The 16,323-nt window shown below is 56.4% G+C and overlaps 1 protein-coding gene across 1 annotated transcript in view; it reads right to left on the minus strand.

Moving 5' to 3' along the window:
• The window catches only part of MEGF8 (multiple EGF like domains 8), a 54,678-nt gene that overhangs the window by 11,572 nt on the left and 26,783 nt on the right, over window positions 1-16,323 (minus strand). The window contains 19 exon segments of the mRNA XM_032249214.1: window positions 3,614-3,828; window positions 4,305-4,518; window positions 4,662-4,785; window positions 5,881-6,112; window positions 7,878-8,022; window positions 8,787-8,950; window positions 9,516-9,696; window positions 10,009-10,216; window positions 10,535-10,653; window positions 10,800-10,910; window positions 10,987-11,234; window positions 12,256-12,388; window positions 12,943-13,192; window positions 13,283-13,493; window positions 13,834-14,033; window positions 14,550-14,798; window positions 15,226-15,339; window positions 15,427-15,558; window positions 15,645-15,763. Coding sequence (XP_032105105.1) covers window positions 3,614-3,828; window positions 4,305-4,518; window positions 4,662-4,785; window positions 5,881-6,112; window positions 7,878-8,022; window positions 8,787-8,950; window positions 9,516-9,696; window positions 10,009-10,216; window positions 10,535-10,653; window positions 10,800-10,910; window positions 10,987-11,234; window positions 12,256-12,388; window positions 12,943-13,192; window positions 13,283-13,493; window positions 13,834-14,033; window positions 14,550-14,798; window positions 15,226-15,339; window positions 15,427-15,558; window positions 15,645-15,763 — 3,369 coding nt within the window.

Here is a 16,323-nt window from a genome sequence, read left to right on the forward strand (position 1 = left end):
ATTGCCTGAACCAGGAGGCGGAGGTTGCGGTGAGCCGAGATCGTGCCATTGCACTCCAGCCTGGGTAACAAGAGCGAAACTCCGTCCCAAAAAAAAAAAAAAAGAAAAGAAAAAACATTGCTGCCGAGGCAAAAAGGCTTCTCCCACCCCAAACTGAGAAGCTGAAGAGTCCTTGGTTAGGGGCTGGGTAGCAACTCACAAGCCAGGTTTATAATGTCAGGACCCAAAAAATGTGCATGATGAGATTCAGGCTCTTGGGAAGCCCCAAGCCCCTCAGTGTATGAGGTATTTTATTTATTGCTTGGGCCATAAGTGAAGTCTAAGAGGAAAGAGATTAATCTGGGCCAGCTGGCTGAAAGCACTTAGGAAAAAGCAAAACCACCATGAAACCCTGAAATAGAAAACCCTGACTGCTGTGGCTGGAGCTCTGAGCTCACTGAGAGCCCTGCAAAGAGCTGAGCCTTGCTGAACTGCCAGAGGCATATTCTCTGCTGGGCTGGGCTTCCAGATCTAAATTTAGGGCACCCGTTGGCAGATGGTGGGACAATCTGGGAGGGGTAGAGAACCCTGAATCCTCAGTCCTGGACAGCACTTTTTGCTGTGATCTCCCTAGTGACTAAATGCAATGATGCCCAACACCACACACTGCATTTCCTGAGTTTGTGGAAAAGGTGTATGAATACAAGTTCTGAAAGCAAGACTGTAGCTCATCTGCTGACATTCCCCCCAGCCTAGCAAAACGCCCAGCACTAAGAAGGTGCTCAATGATAAATTCGCTGAAGAGAGGGAGGGAGAATGGGAGGAAGGAGGCAGGCCAGGGAAGGGGTGCCTCTGCTGTCTACCCCAGACTCAAAGGCTAAAGCCATTAAAAAGAACAATGCCAGATGGTTAGAATCAGGCAGCCCTTGAGCCAAATCATAACAGGTCTCACCTGTACACCTATTATGTTTGATTTGTGTGGTGGAATCTAAGTCAACACTTCTTTTTTTTTTTTTTTTTTTTAAGAGACGGAGTCTCGCTGTCACTCCAGGGCAGAGTGCAGTGGCACAATCTTGGCTCACTGCAACCTCCGCCTCCCAGTTAAAGCAATTCTCCTGTCTCAGCCTCCTGAGTAGCTGGGACTACAGGCACCCACCACCACGCCCAGCTAATTTTTTTTTGTTGTTGTAGTTTTAGTAGAGACAGGTTTCACCATATTGTCCAGGCTGGTCTCAAACTCCTGACCTTGTGATCTGCCTGCCTCAGCCTCTCAAAGTGCTGGGATTATAGGCATGAGCCACTGCGCCCGACCAATGTTTCTGTTTTTGTTTTTTGTAGAGATGAGGGTCTTGCTATGTTGCCCAGGCAGGTCTTGAACTCTTGGCCCCAAGCAATCAATCTGTCTCGGTCTCTTGGTTGCTTGAAGTGTTGAGATTATAGGCCTGAGCCACCACACCCAGCTAAGCCATCACTTTGAAGCTAGGAGGTTTCATAGAAGTTCTGGCAAAAGTCCTTTCTTACATTCACATACACCATCAACACTGTGCTCATCTGGCCCAGGGGGCAGGCTGTGCTCTCCAATTCACTGGCCCCACCTCGTCCCCTTGCCCCCTCCTAGCCACTCCCCCATCTCCTTAGCTGCCCCAGTTCTTCAGACATCTGAGAACCTGGCAGGCACTGAGAGGCTAGGGGAACAGCGCATGCCAACAGGGCTCTGGAAGTGCCTTCTGGTCCCTAGAACTCCCACAAAGATAAATGATGGAAATTTCTATAATATCTGGAGGACTCATACTACCAGTAGAACCCCAGGCTTGGGGACGAGAGGCTTGTGCTTACTACAGACCAAAATCACAAGGGCTTCTGCTCTTCCAGCCACACTGACAGCCCCCATGGGGAATCCTTCAGCCACCCTGATCCTCCCAGTGGCAGGACTTGGGTCAGCCAAATTGGCCCTCCCACCACTGCTCATTACAACAACAATGCTCATAATCATTAGTCATTTTTTAGTCCTTACTGAATGGCAGGCATTGCTTTATGCTCTAAGTAAATTCTCCTCCATTTAACTGGTAAAACCTCTTAGGGCACAGGATCTAGTGAAATGATGTCCATGTTAGCAAACTCTTACTGAGGTCTCAGGGAGGGCAAGTCACTCATCCAAAGTCAAACAGCCAGGAAGTGGCGAAGCTGGAGTCAAACCCAAACCCTACTGACTTCACAGCCTGAGCTTTTGATCACAAGGCAAACCACCTCCAGGTGAGAGCTAACGTACCACTCCCAGGTGGGGATCCTGGCACTGGATGCCAAAGTCTGTGGGATTCTTGGTCTTCCACACCCCGCCCTCCTGGTCTCGAATTTCTAGGAAGTGCTGTTGATTTCTTTAGTCTACCTCTCAAGAAGACAAGTGTCCCACATCCATGCACTGTTGCCTACTAGTGTCTGGGTGGTGGCTGGACTGATCACTTAGTTCATGGGTTGTGGGAGGGTGAGTAGTTTTGCCTTGAATGGGTATTGCACAATTGAGGTATGAATGAGGAGGGGACTATGGCTGAGTGACTTTGCTTCCACATGTGACAGTGAGAGATGAATGTGTCTCATCTCTCACTGGGAGACAGTGGGGTGTGGTGCAAATAGCTTTGTCTGCCACCACAACAGCTTCATCATGTCAGGTGGAAGCATCTTTGGAATGGACTTTCTGGAAACGAGAGCATGTGCCAGGCAGTCCAAGGGGTGGACTGTCACGGATAGGCCCAGGCCACACCCACCTTCAGGAATCATCTCTCTGCACCACAGCCCAGAGGAGGCCTGGATCTCACCTGCCATGTTTGAACCACATGCTCCTAGCCCTCCCTGGCCACATCTCACTACACCAAGGCTGGACATGCAGCTGGTGCACTAAGTCAGAGTCTCTCCTGGAGAACATGAGCTAACCCACAGACACACAGATGACCATGGTCTCTGGAATTAGAAGGCATCTAGGCTGGGGGTCAAGGCCCCCATCTGAGGCCATGTGTGTTGACGATCAGGCTGAGAGAAACCAGACAATGGAGAAATGTGAAGAACAGCTGAGGTGACAGGTCATGTGGCCAGAGAGCGACAGAGCAGCAACACTTCCTGCTCTCAGAGTCCATCAAATACCCCCACTTCCTTACAACAAAACCAGCTCAAGGGAGTGTCTGTTTCTTACAAACAAAAGTTCCATAAGTAGAGAGAGAGAGAAGAGGGAAGCAGAAAAGGTTTGGGAGGCTGAAGGGAGAAGTATTAAGAGTCATGGACGTGAACCTATGGATTATATCGATAAAATTAAAAATACAAAATCAAGTTAAAAATGTTTAAAAGTCATGGAAAGGATGGGGAGACCATGATACCACGGACAAGAGTTGGAGAGGCAGAGGCTGGGGGCTGGGAAAGTGGCACACACAGAAGCTTGGCTGGAGAATGCAGCAGGGACCCTCAAGAAGCAACAAGGGAGGAAAGAGATGGTGGCAGGAGAAGGAAGCAGGGCTGTGCGGCCAGAGCCAGGAAATGGAAGGGGGAGGTGGAAAAGGAGATGGTGGGAGAAAGGGCCCTGCCAGGGCAGAGAGGAGGAGACCTGCATGGGCCCTCGCCTGGCACGGGTCCTGGCCAGGTGCGGTACCTGCTGTAGGCTGCTGCTCCAGACACAGTGCTGCCAGCCCCCATCGGCTCCCTTAGAGTCCAGGCAGGAGGTGCAGTTGGACAGGAGGTGACAAGGTGTGGGGCAGGGTAGCGGGGGTGATGATTCCACCGGCATGGGGGACACATTCAGCAGAGAGTGGCTGAAGCACGTCCAGTCATAGGTGGGCTGCACTGAGAGGATGCGGCGGGTCTCCCCTGGGTAGGGGCACCCGGATTAGGACCTCAGACCCAGGAGATCAGACACCCAGCCCCTCCTCCCTCAGACCCAGCAGCCCAGGCCCCCCACCCCTCATCCCTCAGACCCAGGTGTCCAGGCCCCCAGCCCCTCCTCCCTCAGATCCAGGAATCCAGGCCCCCCACCCCTCCTTTCTCAGACCTAGGAGTCCAGGCCCCCAGCCCCTCCTCCCTCAGACCCAGGAATCCAGTCCCCCCACCCTTCCTCCCTCAGACCCAGGGGCCCAGGCCCAGCCCCAGCCCCTCCTCCCTCAGACTCAGCAACCCAGGCTCCCCGCCCCTCTTCCCTCAGACCCAGGAGTCCAGGCTCCCGGCCCCTTCTCCCTCAGACCTAGGAGATCAAGTGCCCAGCCCCTCCTCCCTGAGACCCAGGAGTCCAGGTCCTGAGACCCCTCTCAGGAAGCGAGACCCCTCTCAGGTAGCGGGCTGCTGCTCACCCGTCCTCTTGAACTGCCGCGTCCACATGCACTTGCCCTCGCGTGTGCACTGCTCACAGTCGGCAGCCCCGCACGCAGCCTCGGAGCAGTTCCCTGCCCAGAAGACCTCTCGCTGGTTGATCCGACAGTCATTCTCAGAGGTGCAGGACCCGTTGCGTCCAATGCAAGCACCCTCGGGGCAGTTGGTACACCACTTACAGCGGGGGGCAGACGCCTGGTGGGGGAAGATGAGCTGGATGGGACCCTCAGCACCCTCCTGAGTCCTGAGACCCTGGGGTGGGTGGGACAGCTGACCAGAGTACAGACCACCCTGCCCTCTACCTGCTGTTCCCAGTGCCTGCCTCCCCCACCACTCACTTCTCCATCTCCAGGTTGCAGGGTCCGAGGATGGCGGGCCAGGCACTCACTGCAGGTCCGGAGACGTCGACATTCCTCCGGGGAGCGAGGCATTGGGGAGCAGGGGGAGCCACCACAGCCCAGCCTAAAGGACATGAGGCCTGGCTCACTCACAACCATCGTGACCCCATCCTTCTGCCTCCCAGACACTGTCCTGTTGGGGAGCTAAGGCCCCCGACCCTGTGTCCCAACATGAACACAGCCAGGCCTCCTGAGCCTCATTCTCCCCACCCGCATTTGGTAACAGATGGTCCCACATCCACCTGTCACCCAGGCCAGAGACACTGGACCACACCCCAGGTCCTGCAGCCCATGCAGCCACCAAAGCCTTCTGCTTCCTGGACTTCTCTGACCATCCCCTCCTCCCCAGCCCTGCAGCCCCTTGCCCAACTCAACCTGGTCGCCACCTGCAGCTTCTCACCACTCTGCCCCTGACAACAGCTCCAGGGATCTCACTACCCAGGACCGTCCCTGCCCTCTCCAGCTTGGGCCTTCCGTGGCTACCCATCCCACACTGCGGGGGTCCATATCCCTTATCCCAAATCCCAAAAGGTACATATGTTTCAGACTATCCTGGATTTTAGAAAAGCAGTGGGTGTGCCCACTGCTACACACACCTCCAGTGGGGTCTGGGGGGAAGAGCACCCCGTAATCAAACCATTAACATTCCTGTGGTAACTGACAACACACCCATCGGACGAATAAGGCCCACTAGTAGTCTCAAGTCAGTGAGGGTGATGGGGCAGCAGGCGAGTCTGCTAAGCCTAGGAAAGCACCGTTGGCATCCAGTAATGTCTGTATTCCCAGAACCGCAGCTGAGGGGTCTGTGGAGCTGGACGGAGCCAGTGCCTCCCTCTGCCAGGCATGGGAAGCCCTTTCTGAGCCGACCCCTTCCAGCCTTCAGTCTCAGCCTCACTTCTGAATCGCTGATGGTCTAACTCTACCATTCTTTTAGGGCCCAGCTCAGACCCAGCTCCACCAGCAAGCATTCTCACATAAGTCCCCAGTCCCAGGCAGAGCTCTCCACTCAGATCTCCCCTGGCCACCCTGCCTGCAGTGATTCACCCCCTTTCCTGAACCACACGGTACACTCCCGTGGCCTCCCTCCTGGCGTGGCCTAGCACAGGACCTCCTTTGGAGGGCTCCACTCCCCACTGCCTGCCATGGTCGCCATGGTTACCTGTGTGCCTGATCCCCAGACAAGCAGGCCCCGTGGCACCAGGTGCAGGCCCCAGACTGGTTACAAGCTTCGGGTGAGGACAGCAGGCGGCAGGGGTCAGAAGGCAGGGTCAGCGCCAGCAGGCGGCCCAGGGCCACTCCTCCAAAACCCCCAGAGATGTACAGGCGGCTCCCAACTGCCGCCACAGCATGGGCCACGGATTCCTCCATTGGGGGCCCCACAGAGGCTGGGCCTGAGGAAAGATGGGGTATTCAGACAGAGAGCAGGAGACTCCGGGAAGAGACCCACACCATGATGTCAGTCAGAGAGGGATGCAGGGAGAGAGGGGAAAGACAGGGTCAAAGGAAAGCAGAAGCAAGGCCGGGTGCAGTGGCTCACGCCTGTGATCCCAACACTTTGGGAGGCTGAGGCGGGAGGACTCCTTGAGCACAGGGGTTCAAGACCAGCCTGGGCAACACAGAAAGACCCTGTCTTGGCTGGGCGCGGTGGCTCACACCTGTAATCCCAGCACTTTGGGAGGCCGAGGCGGGCGGATCACAAGGTCAGGAGTTCAAGATTCAAGACCAACCTGGCCAATATGGTGAAATCCCATCTCTACTAAAAAATACAAAAAATTATCCAGGCGTGGTAGCGCATGCCTATAGTCTCAGCTATTCAGGAGGCTGAGGCAGGAGAATTGCTTGAACCTGGGAGGCGGAAGTTGCAGTGAGCCGAGATCGCACCACTGCACTCCAGCCTGGGTGACAGAGTGAGACTCCAACTCAAAAAAAAAGACCCTGTCTCTACAAATAAAAAAAATTAGCCCGGCATGGTGGTGCTATCTGTGGCCCCAGCTACTTGGGAGGCTAAGGTAGGAGGATCACTTGAGTCCAGGAGGTTGAGGCTCCAGTGAGCTGAGATCACACCACTGCACTCCACCCTGGGCAACAGAACAAGACTATGTCTCAAAAAAAAAGAAAAAGAAAAAAAAAGAGCAGAAAAAGACAGAGAGGAGACACATGAGAATAGTCAGCAAGCGAAAAAAAAAGAGAGCGGGAGAGAGACAAAGGCAAACAGAGAAAAACAGAACACAGGGAAATAAGAAGAGAGACGAATGTTTTGGAACCAGAGAGATGTGGCAGCTGCACAACTTTCTGAAGCACTAACTGCCATTGCATTTCTAAGACAGTACATTTTATGTTATGTGACTTTCACCTCAATTTTTTAAATCCTCAAAAAAAAAAAAAAAAGAGACATAAAGTAGTGGAAAAGACAGATTAAGAGAAAAAGGGAACTAAATCCCAGCAGTTTGGGAGGCTGAGGCAGGTGGACTGCTTGAGTCCAAGAGTTCAAGACCAGCCTGGGCAACATAGCAAAATCCTGTCTCTTAAAAAAAAAAAAAAAAAATTATCCAAGCATGGTGGCATGCCTGTAGTCCCCGCTACTCGGGAGGCTGAGGAGGAAGGATTGCTTACTTGAGCCTGGGAGGCAGAGGCTACAGTGAGCCAAGATAGCCCCATTGCACTCTACCCTGGGCAATAAAGTAAGACCCTGTCTCTAAGCAAATAAAAAGAGAAAAAGAAACAAAGGATCAGAGAGAGAATCAAAAAGAAACGAAGTCAGATCCAGAAATACACTCACAATCATCACTCACATTGAAATAAAAAGGCAAGTGACAGGCACACTTCTAACCTATGATCAGCAAAGACAGGCAGGAAGCACCCCCATGTCTAATAGGGTTGTCTCTAGAGAGGGGAATTATGGCTGGTTTTTTTCTTCCTATTTTACGAATTATATACAGTGAACATTGTTAGTTTTATAGTCAGAATGAAAAATAAACTCCAAGAAAAAAAAAGGAAGGAGGAAATCTCCTGGTGTTTAGGCAATATAGAGGGGTGGGAGTTCTGCCCGTGGGTCTGCAGGGGCCCAGTGACACCTGAGGAGTGGGAGTCCCAGGACGGGGATGGGGCTCCTCCTGGATGTCCCTCGGCCTCCTGGAAGCCACAATGGGGACTTACGGGTGAGGTCGGGCAGAATCCAGGCATTGCAGTTGACCTGGTAGAGCAGAACGTCACTGCTGAACTCATCAGGGTCCGAGCGTCCCCCAAGAACCACCATGGTGTCCCCTAACAGGGCGGAGGCGTGGAAAAGTCGGGGGCGGGGCTGTTGGGGAGACAGGGGACAGGATAGCCTGTCAGAACTGACCTCTGCTCCCTCCCAGCCCTCCTGCCACCCCTGCCCTTCCCTACCTGTCCCCACCAGCCCAGCCAATTCTAATCCTCCTCAAATCTCACCTCCTTCCTCCAGGAAACCTCCTATACCCCCAAGAGCAGCCCACAAAGCCATCTCCCTCCTGAGTTCCCAGAAGCCCCATGACCCAGGCTGCTCCCCAGGAACTTGACCCAGACCCCTTGAAATGAGCCACCCACATTCCTCACATGATCTCGCTAGTGACAGTGGGGGTGTCCTGGGGGTGAGGCTCCTTGAGTCTCTTGCTTCTAGCCCCCCACTGCCCCCAAGATGGGCTTGAAACATGTGGACTGAAACCACCAGTGTCTCTAACCAGTGCAGACTGGGGTCCCTGCCCTCCCACACACGTTCTCCTTGGCCTTAAAGGCAGAAAGAGTGTCGAGCCTCGGTCCTGCTTTGTATGAGTGGAAAAACCCAGGAAGGCGAAGGGGCCTGCCACGGGCATACCAAGGGTCAGGGCAGAGCTTGGCAGAGCCCATGCCTCTGACCTCCTGGCCTCAGGTTCTCTCCCAAATCAGGGATGGAAGCAGGAGAGATGTGGGGGTGTCAGCTTAATTAGGAGACATAGAAAGGAGGGGAAGCAGGAATCTGGGATGGAGCCAGTCCCTGGGGCATTGGGAAAGGGGGACCCTCCCTCCTGTCCCCTACATCCATGGGTCTGGACCTCTTTTCCTGACCTTTGCCCCCTGAGAAGGGGCCAGCAGGCTCCAGGTGCGGTCAGGACAGTGCAGGGAGTAGAGCTCGGGGGATGGGGCCGCCAGCTCCACATGGAAACGGAAGCCCCCAAACACATAGAGGGAGTCGGTGGCCTCGTGGTAGACGGCAGAGTGACCATAGAGACCTGGGGAGGGGCAGGGTGACAGGCTGGCAGAGGGGCTGATGACAGCACTGACTCCGCCAACCTCCCAGCCCTCCTGTTCAGTGACCACTCCCTTCCCCGGCTGAGGCTGGAGCCCTGGGGGCCCCTCTCCACCCATCCCTCTCACTTGGATTTGAACGGACAATCATTGGAGACTCTGGGAAAGGGAAGGGAGTCCTCAACTGGCAGGAAGCTCTGCCAGGTTCTCGGGAGGGAGACAGGGTGTCCAGAATGTCTGACAGGGGGACAGTGATCAAAGAAAAGAGGAGAAATCGAGGAATGAGAGCCTCTGAGGAACAGGGAGCTCAGAGCCTGGGGGTGGGGGATGGTGGTCCCATGTGGCCAGGAGTGGGCAGTTTATTATGCAGTACGGGAGGGACAGATAGAGAACCTGAACATTCAAGAGAGTGCCCTGAGAATCTGGGTGGGGACGGGAAAAAGAGGGAGACAGGTGACCACAGAGCACAGGAGTGGACGGAGAGTCCACAGGAAGCCTAGATGGCTGGGAGGTCCACAGGGGCTATGCCCTCCTGGTCCCCAGCCCCACCTGTAGGGGGTGTCCCGCTCTGGGCTCCTGACACCCAGGTGCCGCTCGCCAGCTGGTACTCGAGGAGCTGCTGGTTGAAGCCATTTTCTGGGGAGTAGCCACCCACCAGGAGCAGAGACAGGCCTCGGCGGGCAGTAAGAGTATGACCAGCGACGGCTGGCAGCTCCACAGTCTGGGGAGCCTGAGGGATGGAAAGCCAAGGTCACCAACGGGGCTAGAGATCAGGGGTCACCTTGTGGGTAGAAGTGAGCCTCAGCGCCCCCCAGTCCTCCCTGAAGTGCTAAGGAGGGAGTGAACCCCTCAGGGCCAGTCGGACCTGCCACTGGGTAAAGCTGTGTCCCAGCCTGGGACTGGCTCGGGATAACAATGTGACCCAGGATGGCCGACGAAATTCAAGTCCAGGGCTTCTGTTTCTTCTGGGGGTAAAGCTGGCAGGAGCCGCCATGGCTGTCTCTGTCAGGGCCCAGCGCTGGGGCTGGGGAGAGATGCTCACCTTCTCCTGCCGCCATTGCAGGGTAGTGAGGTTGAGGACCCAGAAATCACGGGTGACGCCCCCAGCAGTGAGTCCCCCCAGCAGGTACATGGCACCACGGCCTGCAGGCACATAGGCGGCTGCATGGAAGGAGCGGGGCGATGGGCCTGGGCCCCCATCCTCGGCTCCTGCCAGCATCTGTGTCCACCGCCGCTCACTCACTGAGTACCTGGGGCCAGGGTGCAAAAAAGCAACTTTATTACAGTCATCCCAGCATCCTTCAAGGTGACCCTGCCTGATAGATGTCGCCGCATCCCTTGGGGTGGCCTTCCTGACAGTCCTCTCACCATCCCCTGGGGTAGCACCACCCAAATAAGTACGCTGGTCCCCAGATGTCCCCGGGTAAGCCTCCTGTGACAAATGTCTCAGCATCTTTCAGGCTGTCCTTCACCTTAGAGGCATTCCTGCACTCCTCTGAGGTGACTCTTAGCATCACAAGGTGACCTTCTCTCATTCACATATCCCACCTGCCCAGGGCAGTCCTCACCTGTATAGGTTTCCCAGCAGCCCCTGGGGCAGGCCTAAGCCCCCGAACATCCACAAGGTAGCATCGGGCCCCTCCACCATACTGTGGCCCAGGCGATGCAGGAAGCGGCTGGCAGTGTCCTGGGGGTGGGCAGGGACATCAGGGATCAGGCTAGGGTCAGGACAGAGCCAGGCCGGGGTATAGGGTGTAAGGATGGTCCCAAGAATGGAGGTGGCAGAACGACCTGGGGGTGACCATCCCTAGACAGTGGGTACACGCAACTCACGGCTGAGAGGCGGCTGTCCATGAGGGTCTCCCAGACCAGCTGCCCGCCATCCAGCTTGGTGGCGCAGTCGGGGCCCCCAAAGCCCTCAGCACAGATGCACACACCCAGGCTCTGGGGACAACAAGGGACTCAGGGGAACCATGATCACCAGCCCTGTCCCACCAGGCTTGCCCTGTCCCACCTGTACCTGGTTACAAGTTCCTGCCCCAGTGTAGGCATTGCAGTTTTCAGGACACAGAGCCATGCGGCAGTGTGGGCCAGCCCAGCCCTGGGGACATCGACAGAGCCCCGCACCTGCAGCCCCATCCTGGGGCACACACTCCTGGGGGACGGGGCAGCTTCCGGGGCCTCCTGACCCACAGCGGGCAGAGCCCACCGAGGCGTTGAAGCCCCAGGACGAGGAGCCATTGGCTTCCCAGTGCAGCACAAGCAGCCCTGCGGGGAGAGAGGCCAGAGGCTGGCAGCAAAGCCACATCCCACCCCATCCACCCCCCGGTGCTGAGAAGACCCAGTGTGACTGGGCAGGGAAGGAAGGCACCATATCATTCATAATCACCGCCAGGATGAACCATTCTGCACCCCGTCCCTCGGTCAACCCATCAAAATTGATCTTAAAGCCTAAATCTCTCACCGACTGCTACCTCCTGAGCTGCTGTCCAAGCCCGAGTCCTGTTCCGCCTCTACACCGGCACCTATCCCCTACTGGTCCTCCTGGCTGCCTATACTCCCCACTCATGGTGGCCCAGTGACCCTCGAAATCTGAATTGGGCCCTGTCACCATCAAGCTCCAAACCTTCCACAACTCTTACAACCCTTACATAAGACCAGCTCTCTTTAGAAAAGTTAGTGATTTAAAGGTAGGCAAGACAGGAATTATTTGATATGTTATTACATATAAAATATGCTTCAATAAAATTATATATATAGGCCAGGCACAGTGGCTTATGCCTGTAATCTCAGCACTTTGGGAGGCCAAGGTGGGTGAATCACTTGAGGTCAGGAGTTTGAGACCAACCTGTCCAGCACGGTGAAACCCCATCTCTACTAAAAATACAAAAATTAGCCAGGCGTGGTGGCATCCGCCTGTAATCCTAGCTACTCAGCAGGCTGAGGCAGGAGAATTGCTGGAACCCAGGAAGCAGAGGTTGCAGTGAGCCAAGATCACACCACTGCACTTCAGCCTGGGTGACAGTGAGTGATGTGGGGTCCTCACACCAGCCACATTCTATGTGTCTCAGAGACATGCGCATTCAGCCCTTCTCTCTGTAGATGTAGCCCAGCCAGCATAATCCTATTTTCCACTCAACTGAGGAGGCTGAGGTCCAGTAGGTGAAGGACTATGTCACCCCACAAGCAGTGGCAGAGCTGGGTCCTGAGCCCACTTCAGGTGGTGGGTTCAATCACAACGGATACATAGCCCAGGACTAAGAGGTCCCACTTCCCCTAGCCCCCGTACCAGATAGGGCCTGAACAGTGAGAGGCCTGTCCCGCCGCTGGCCACAGAAGGCAGCTATGAGGCTGCGGTCTGACTGGACAACACCAGTGTCCAGGAAGCGTGGAAATCCATCAAAGGCTAGGACGTAGCTCAGCTAGAGGGGTGCAGAATCAAGGATTAGGAGACAATGAGAATGAAAACAACGGCATGTGGGGTCTGGAAGGAGGGGTTCAAGAAGGGAGGGCAATCTGAGACTGGGAAAGGGGATGTTTGAACCTCCAGGGCAGACTGTCAAACTGTGGCATGGAGGCCACCACTCCCCTTCCTGTGTCCAAAGCAGACATGGTTAATCTATTAGGCACTCTTGCATTGAGCCCCTTTCTCAACACGCAGCTCCTGGCAGGCACTACCAATCAATCACGGTTGGTACACAAGATGTAATAATTTACAATTCCTGGTCTGGGGACAGGGAGATTGAGGATCTGGAGAATGAGAGATGGGAGCTGAGGAAATAGAAAGCTATCTGGAAAATAGGAGGGTTTGTCTGTGGGCCTAGGAACAAAGTGCTGGGGAATCTGAGGAGGAGTTTGGGTTTTGAAGGATTTTAAAAAAAAAGCAACACTGGGGTGAGGGTCTGGGGATGCAGGTCTGGGTCAGGGGACACCGTTTTAGCTCATGGGCCTGAACCCTTGTCTCCTCAGTGCTTACCGTGCAGGGGGTGCTGCTGTCAGGGGAGAAGGTGAGGGTGAGTGGGGGACAGAGGGTCCCGGGAGCACAGGGCTGTAGCTCCTCAGTGGCAGAGACAACCCACACACAGTAGGACAGGCCAGGCCCGGCTCTCGCAGCCCCGCCACCTGGAGGCAGCAGCCCCCCGACCCGGCGAGACCCCAGTGCCACTGAGGACACGTTGGTGAGGAGAGCGCGACCCCCACACTCCCGGAAGCAGGAACCACCGGCCCTGGGGAGACGGAGGTGAGCCAGCGTCAGACCAGTCCTGCCCCTCCCCAGTATGTCCCCAAGCCCACCCTACCCAGCCCCGCTGGCTCACCGGGGATCCCCATAATAGCCTGGGGAGCAGAGCTGGCAGTGGGCACCCTCGGTGTGGTCCTGGCAGAAGCAGAGCCCGCTGAGATTGTCGCAGTGGCCACGGCGTGGGTCCCCATGCCCATTGCACTGGCAGGGCCGGCAGCCCCTTGTGCCCGTGGCGTTGCCGAAGCTGCCAGGCCGGCACCGTTCGCAGTGCTCCCCCCATGTCCAGTCTGTGGAGGCCCCAGCAGGTGGGACAGAGTCAAGTCAAGGGTGAGAATAGGCCCAGGCCTGATGGCTCAGCTGAACCCTGACCCCACCCAGCTGCTTCAAAGGGGAGAAACCAAGGCCCACCCAGATCAGAGGAAATAGCAAGTCCCAAGATGGAGAACTGAGGCCCAGCCAGAGCAATGAGTGGCACTGAAACCTGTGAGTCAGGGACGGCAGTGGGGCGGGGGACCCAGAGCTGCATGAGGGTATACCAAGGCTCCCTCCGAGAAGAGCAAGCTGGAGCCCCACAAAGGGAGGAGGCTCCTTGGGGCCAGGCTAGGGCCAGGGACGAGGGCCACTCACCCTGGCACTCATCGCAGAAGCCAGGGCCCCGCTTGCGGCAGTGGCTGTGGAAGCTGCAGCCACAGTCCCGGGAGCAGCGGGGGGCTGGCGGACCCGGGGCAGGTGTGGGCGGGGGCAAGTCTGACGTCCAGCCCAGGTCACACACGCAGGTGAAGTCCGGGGGACCGCTGCACACACCATGGCCACAGTCCTCCAAGCACCTGAGGGGGCCATGTCAGGGGTAGGGAAAGCGCCAGGCAGGCCCAGAGCCCCTAAAGCACCCCATCACCTCCACCCACCGTGACACCATCAAAGCCCCTGCCTGTTTTGGTTTCATCACTTCCACCCACCGTGACACCATAAAGCACCTGCCTGTTTCCATGGTTTTGGGCTATGTGGGTGACCCTGTCTCCAAGGTAACTCCATGCATCACCACGCCTGTCTCTATAGCAACCACATAGCACCACTGTGAAAACCTCTTCAACTAAGTCCTCCTCCACCTCCATGGCAACGCTGAAGACTATGGCCCACAGCCTATGGGTGCCCTGTTTCCACGGTAACCAGGGTTACACTAGGGACCCTGTCACTCTAACAAGGGCCTAGTCTCTGCAAGGTAAAATCCCTAACGGGATGCTGCTTCCACAGGAAGGGACCCAGTGGCATGATGGCTTCCTCCCTCCACCTCCATGTGCCCCAGCCTGGGGCAACATCTCCATGGCAACCCCTGCCTGACTCACGTGCGGTTGCAGTGTGTGATGCCATCACCCTGGTAGCCCCGCTGGCAGTGACACTCGTAGCTGAGGGGCGTGTTGAGGCAGGTCGCCCTCAGGTGACACCGGGCCAGTCCCAGGCGACACTCATCCACGTCAGGACAGCGGGCATATGCCCAGCGGGCAGGGAGGGCCACAGGCAGCCCCAGACCCTCCCCCACCCACAGTGAGCAGTTACCCCCACTGAGGGGTCCCGAGAAGTCCCCCTGTAGGCACCTGTGGGGTGGGAGAGTGAAGAAGTGGGGGACAACACAGAAACAGGAGCCATACATGGAAACAATGACAGGGAGAGAAGAGGCCAATTGGAGAGAGAGGGATGCAAATATAAATTTGGAAAGAGACAGAAACCAGAAGTCGCATACAAAAACAATTTTGGAAGACCGGCATAGATGGAGATTCAGTGAAAGGGAAAGCAGAGAGACAGAAACAAAGAGAAAGAAAACCAATTGCAGAGACCCGGAAAAGAAGGAAAAATGGAGAAGAGTGGGAGGGTAAAATAAACAGAAAAACAGTATGTAAAAGGAAAGGTGGCCATGGATAGGGTTAGGGCAAGAGGGCAGAGAAGCAAAGAGGCCATTAGAATGACCAGTCATGGAGGACACAGCTGGGCACCCTCCCTGCCTCCCCACTCGCCCCGGCTCACCGTCCCAGTGTGGGGTTATCCTCATTGCCACACCAGCCACACTCGTGGCTCTGCAGACACTCATGGCAGGTCAGGAAGCCATCGCAGCTCCGGCACCGTGGCTCCGAGTGCACGCTGCAGGATGGCAGGGGTCGGGGGTCAGAGCCCCGGCCCCTTGCTGGCAGGAACCTTTCTCTGTTATCCTTGCCCCAGGGACCATACCTGTCGTCCCAGCCTCGACAGCCCCCGTACGGGTACCGGGCCAGGTAGGCAGCAAACAGGAAGCAGGTGTGGGTGGACTGGCACCAGGCACACTGGCTCGAGTTGGCCAGGCAGTCCTCACAGGTCAAGCGCCTGGGTTGGGGAGCCAGGTCACTCGACAGCCAGCCATGTCCCCAGGCACATCCACCCACCCACTCCCTGGACCCAGCTGGGCTCACTGGCTGCAGAGCGGGGGACACTCCTCTGGGCTCTTCAGGGCACCCCGACCCCGGCCCCGCCGGCTACAGGCTGCATCCCCTTTGCGGCTGGTGCTCTGATGCCACTCACAGAAGGGGTCCTGGGGGATAGTTGGGCAGAGGAGTCAGAACCCCACTCAGCCCTCTCCTTTGGGCTCCTAGTGCCAATCCCACCCGCGCCCCACCCCGCAGACCGTCCCTGCAAGGCCATCTCCCTCCCCAGCTGCCTGCATCTCTGGACCCCTCCCTTCAGCCACAGACACCCAGGGGTCTGCTTGCCCAGCACCCACTCTCTCCTTTGGGCAATAGTGCCCCTTCTGTGTGGTCCGGGTGGGACTAATTCAATCCTCAGGATCCAGAGGTGGGCAAGGGACCACATTCCCTCCCTCCAACTCTAGTCATTGGCCCAGGAGCCTGCACAAGGCCCAACCAGAGCCACTGACATGTAATTCTGGGATTTCTGTTGAGCTCCCGGATGGTGGTAGGGCGGGTGGGGAGAAACAGGGAGCCTCACTGTGTTTGAGACTGAGCAGTGACTGAGGGTCTGGAGCCTTAATGGCTAGCTTGCCACTCACAAGGAAGCAAACCCTGCCAGGGAACAAGAGGACACAGGGTGTCAAGGGCTGCCTGACATCACATAAAGCTGGCAGGCCTGAAGGCC

The sequence above is a fragment of the Sapajus apella genome, unplaced genomic scaffold, assembly GCF_009761245.1.
Source record: "Sapajus apella isolate SASKATOON/1434 unplaced genomic scaffold, GSC_monkey_1.0 scaffold68, whole genome shotgun sequence".
Taxonomy (NCBI): domain Eukaryota; kingdom Metazoa; phylum Chordata; class Mammalia; order Primates; family Cebidae; genus Sapajus; species Sapajus apella.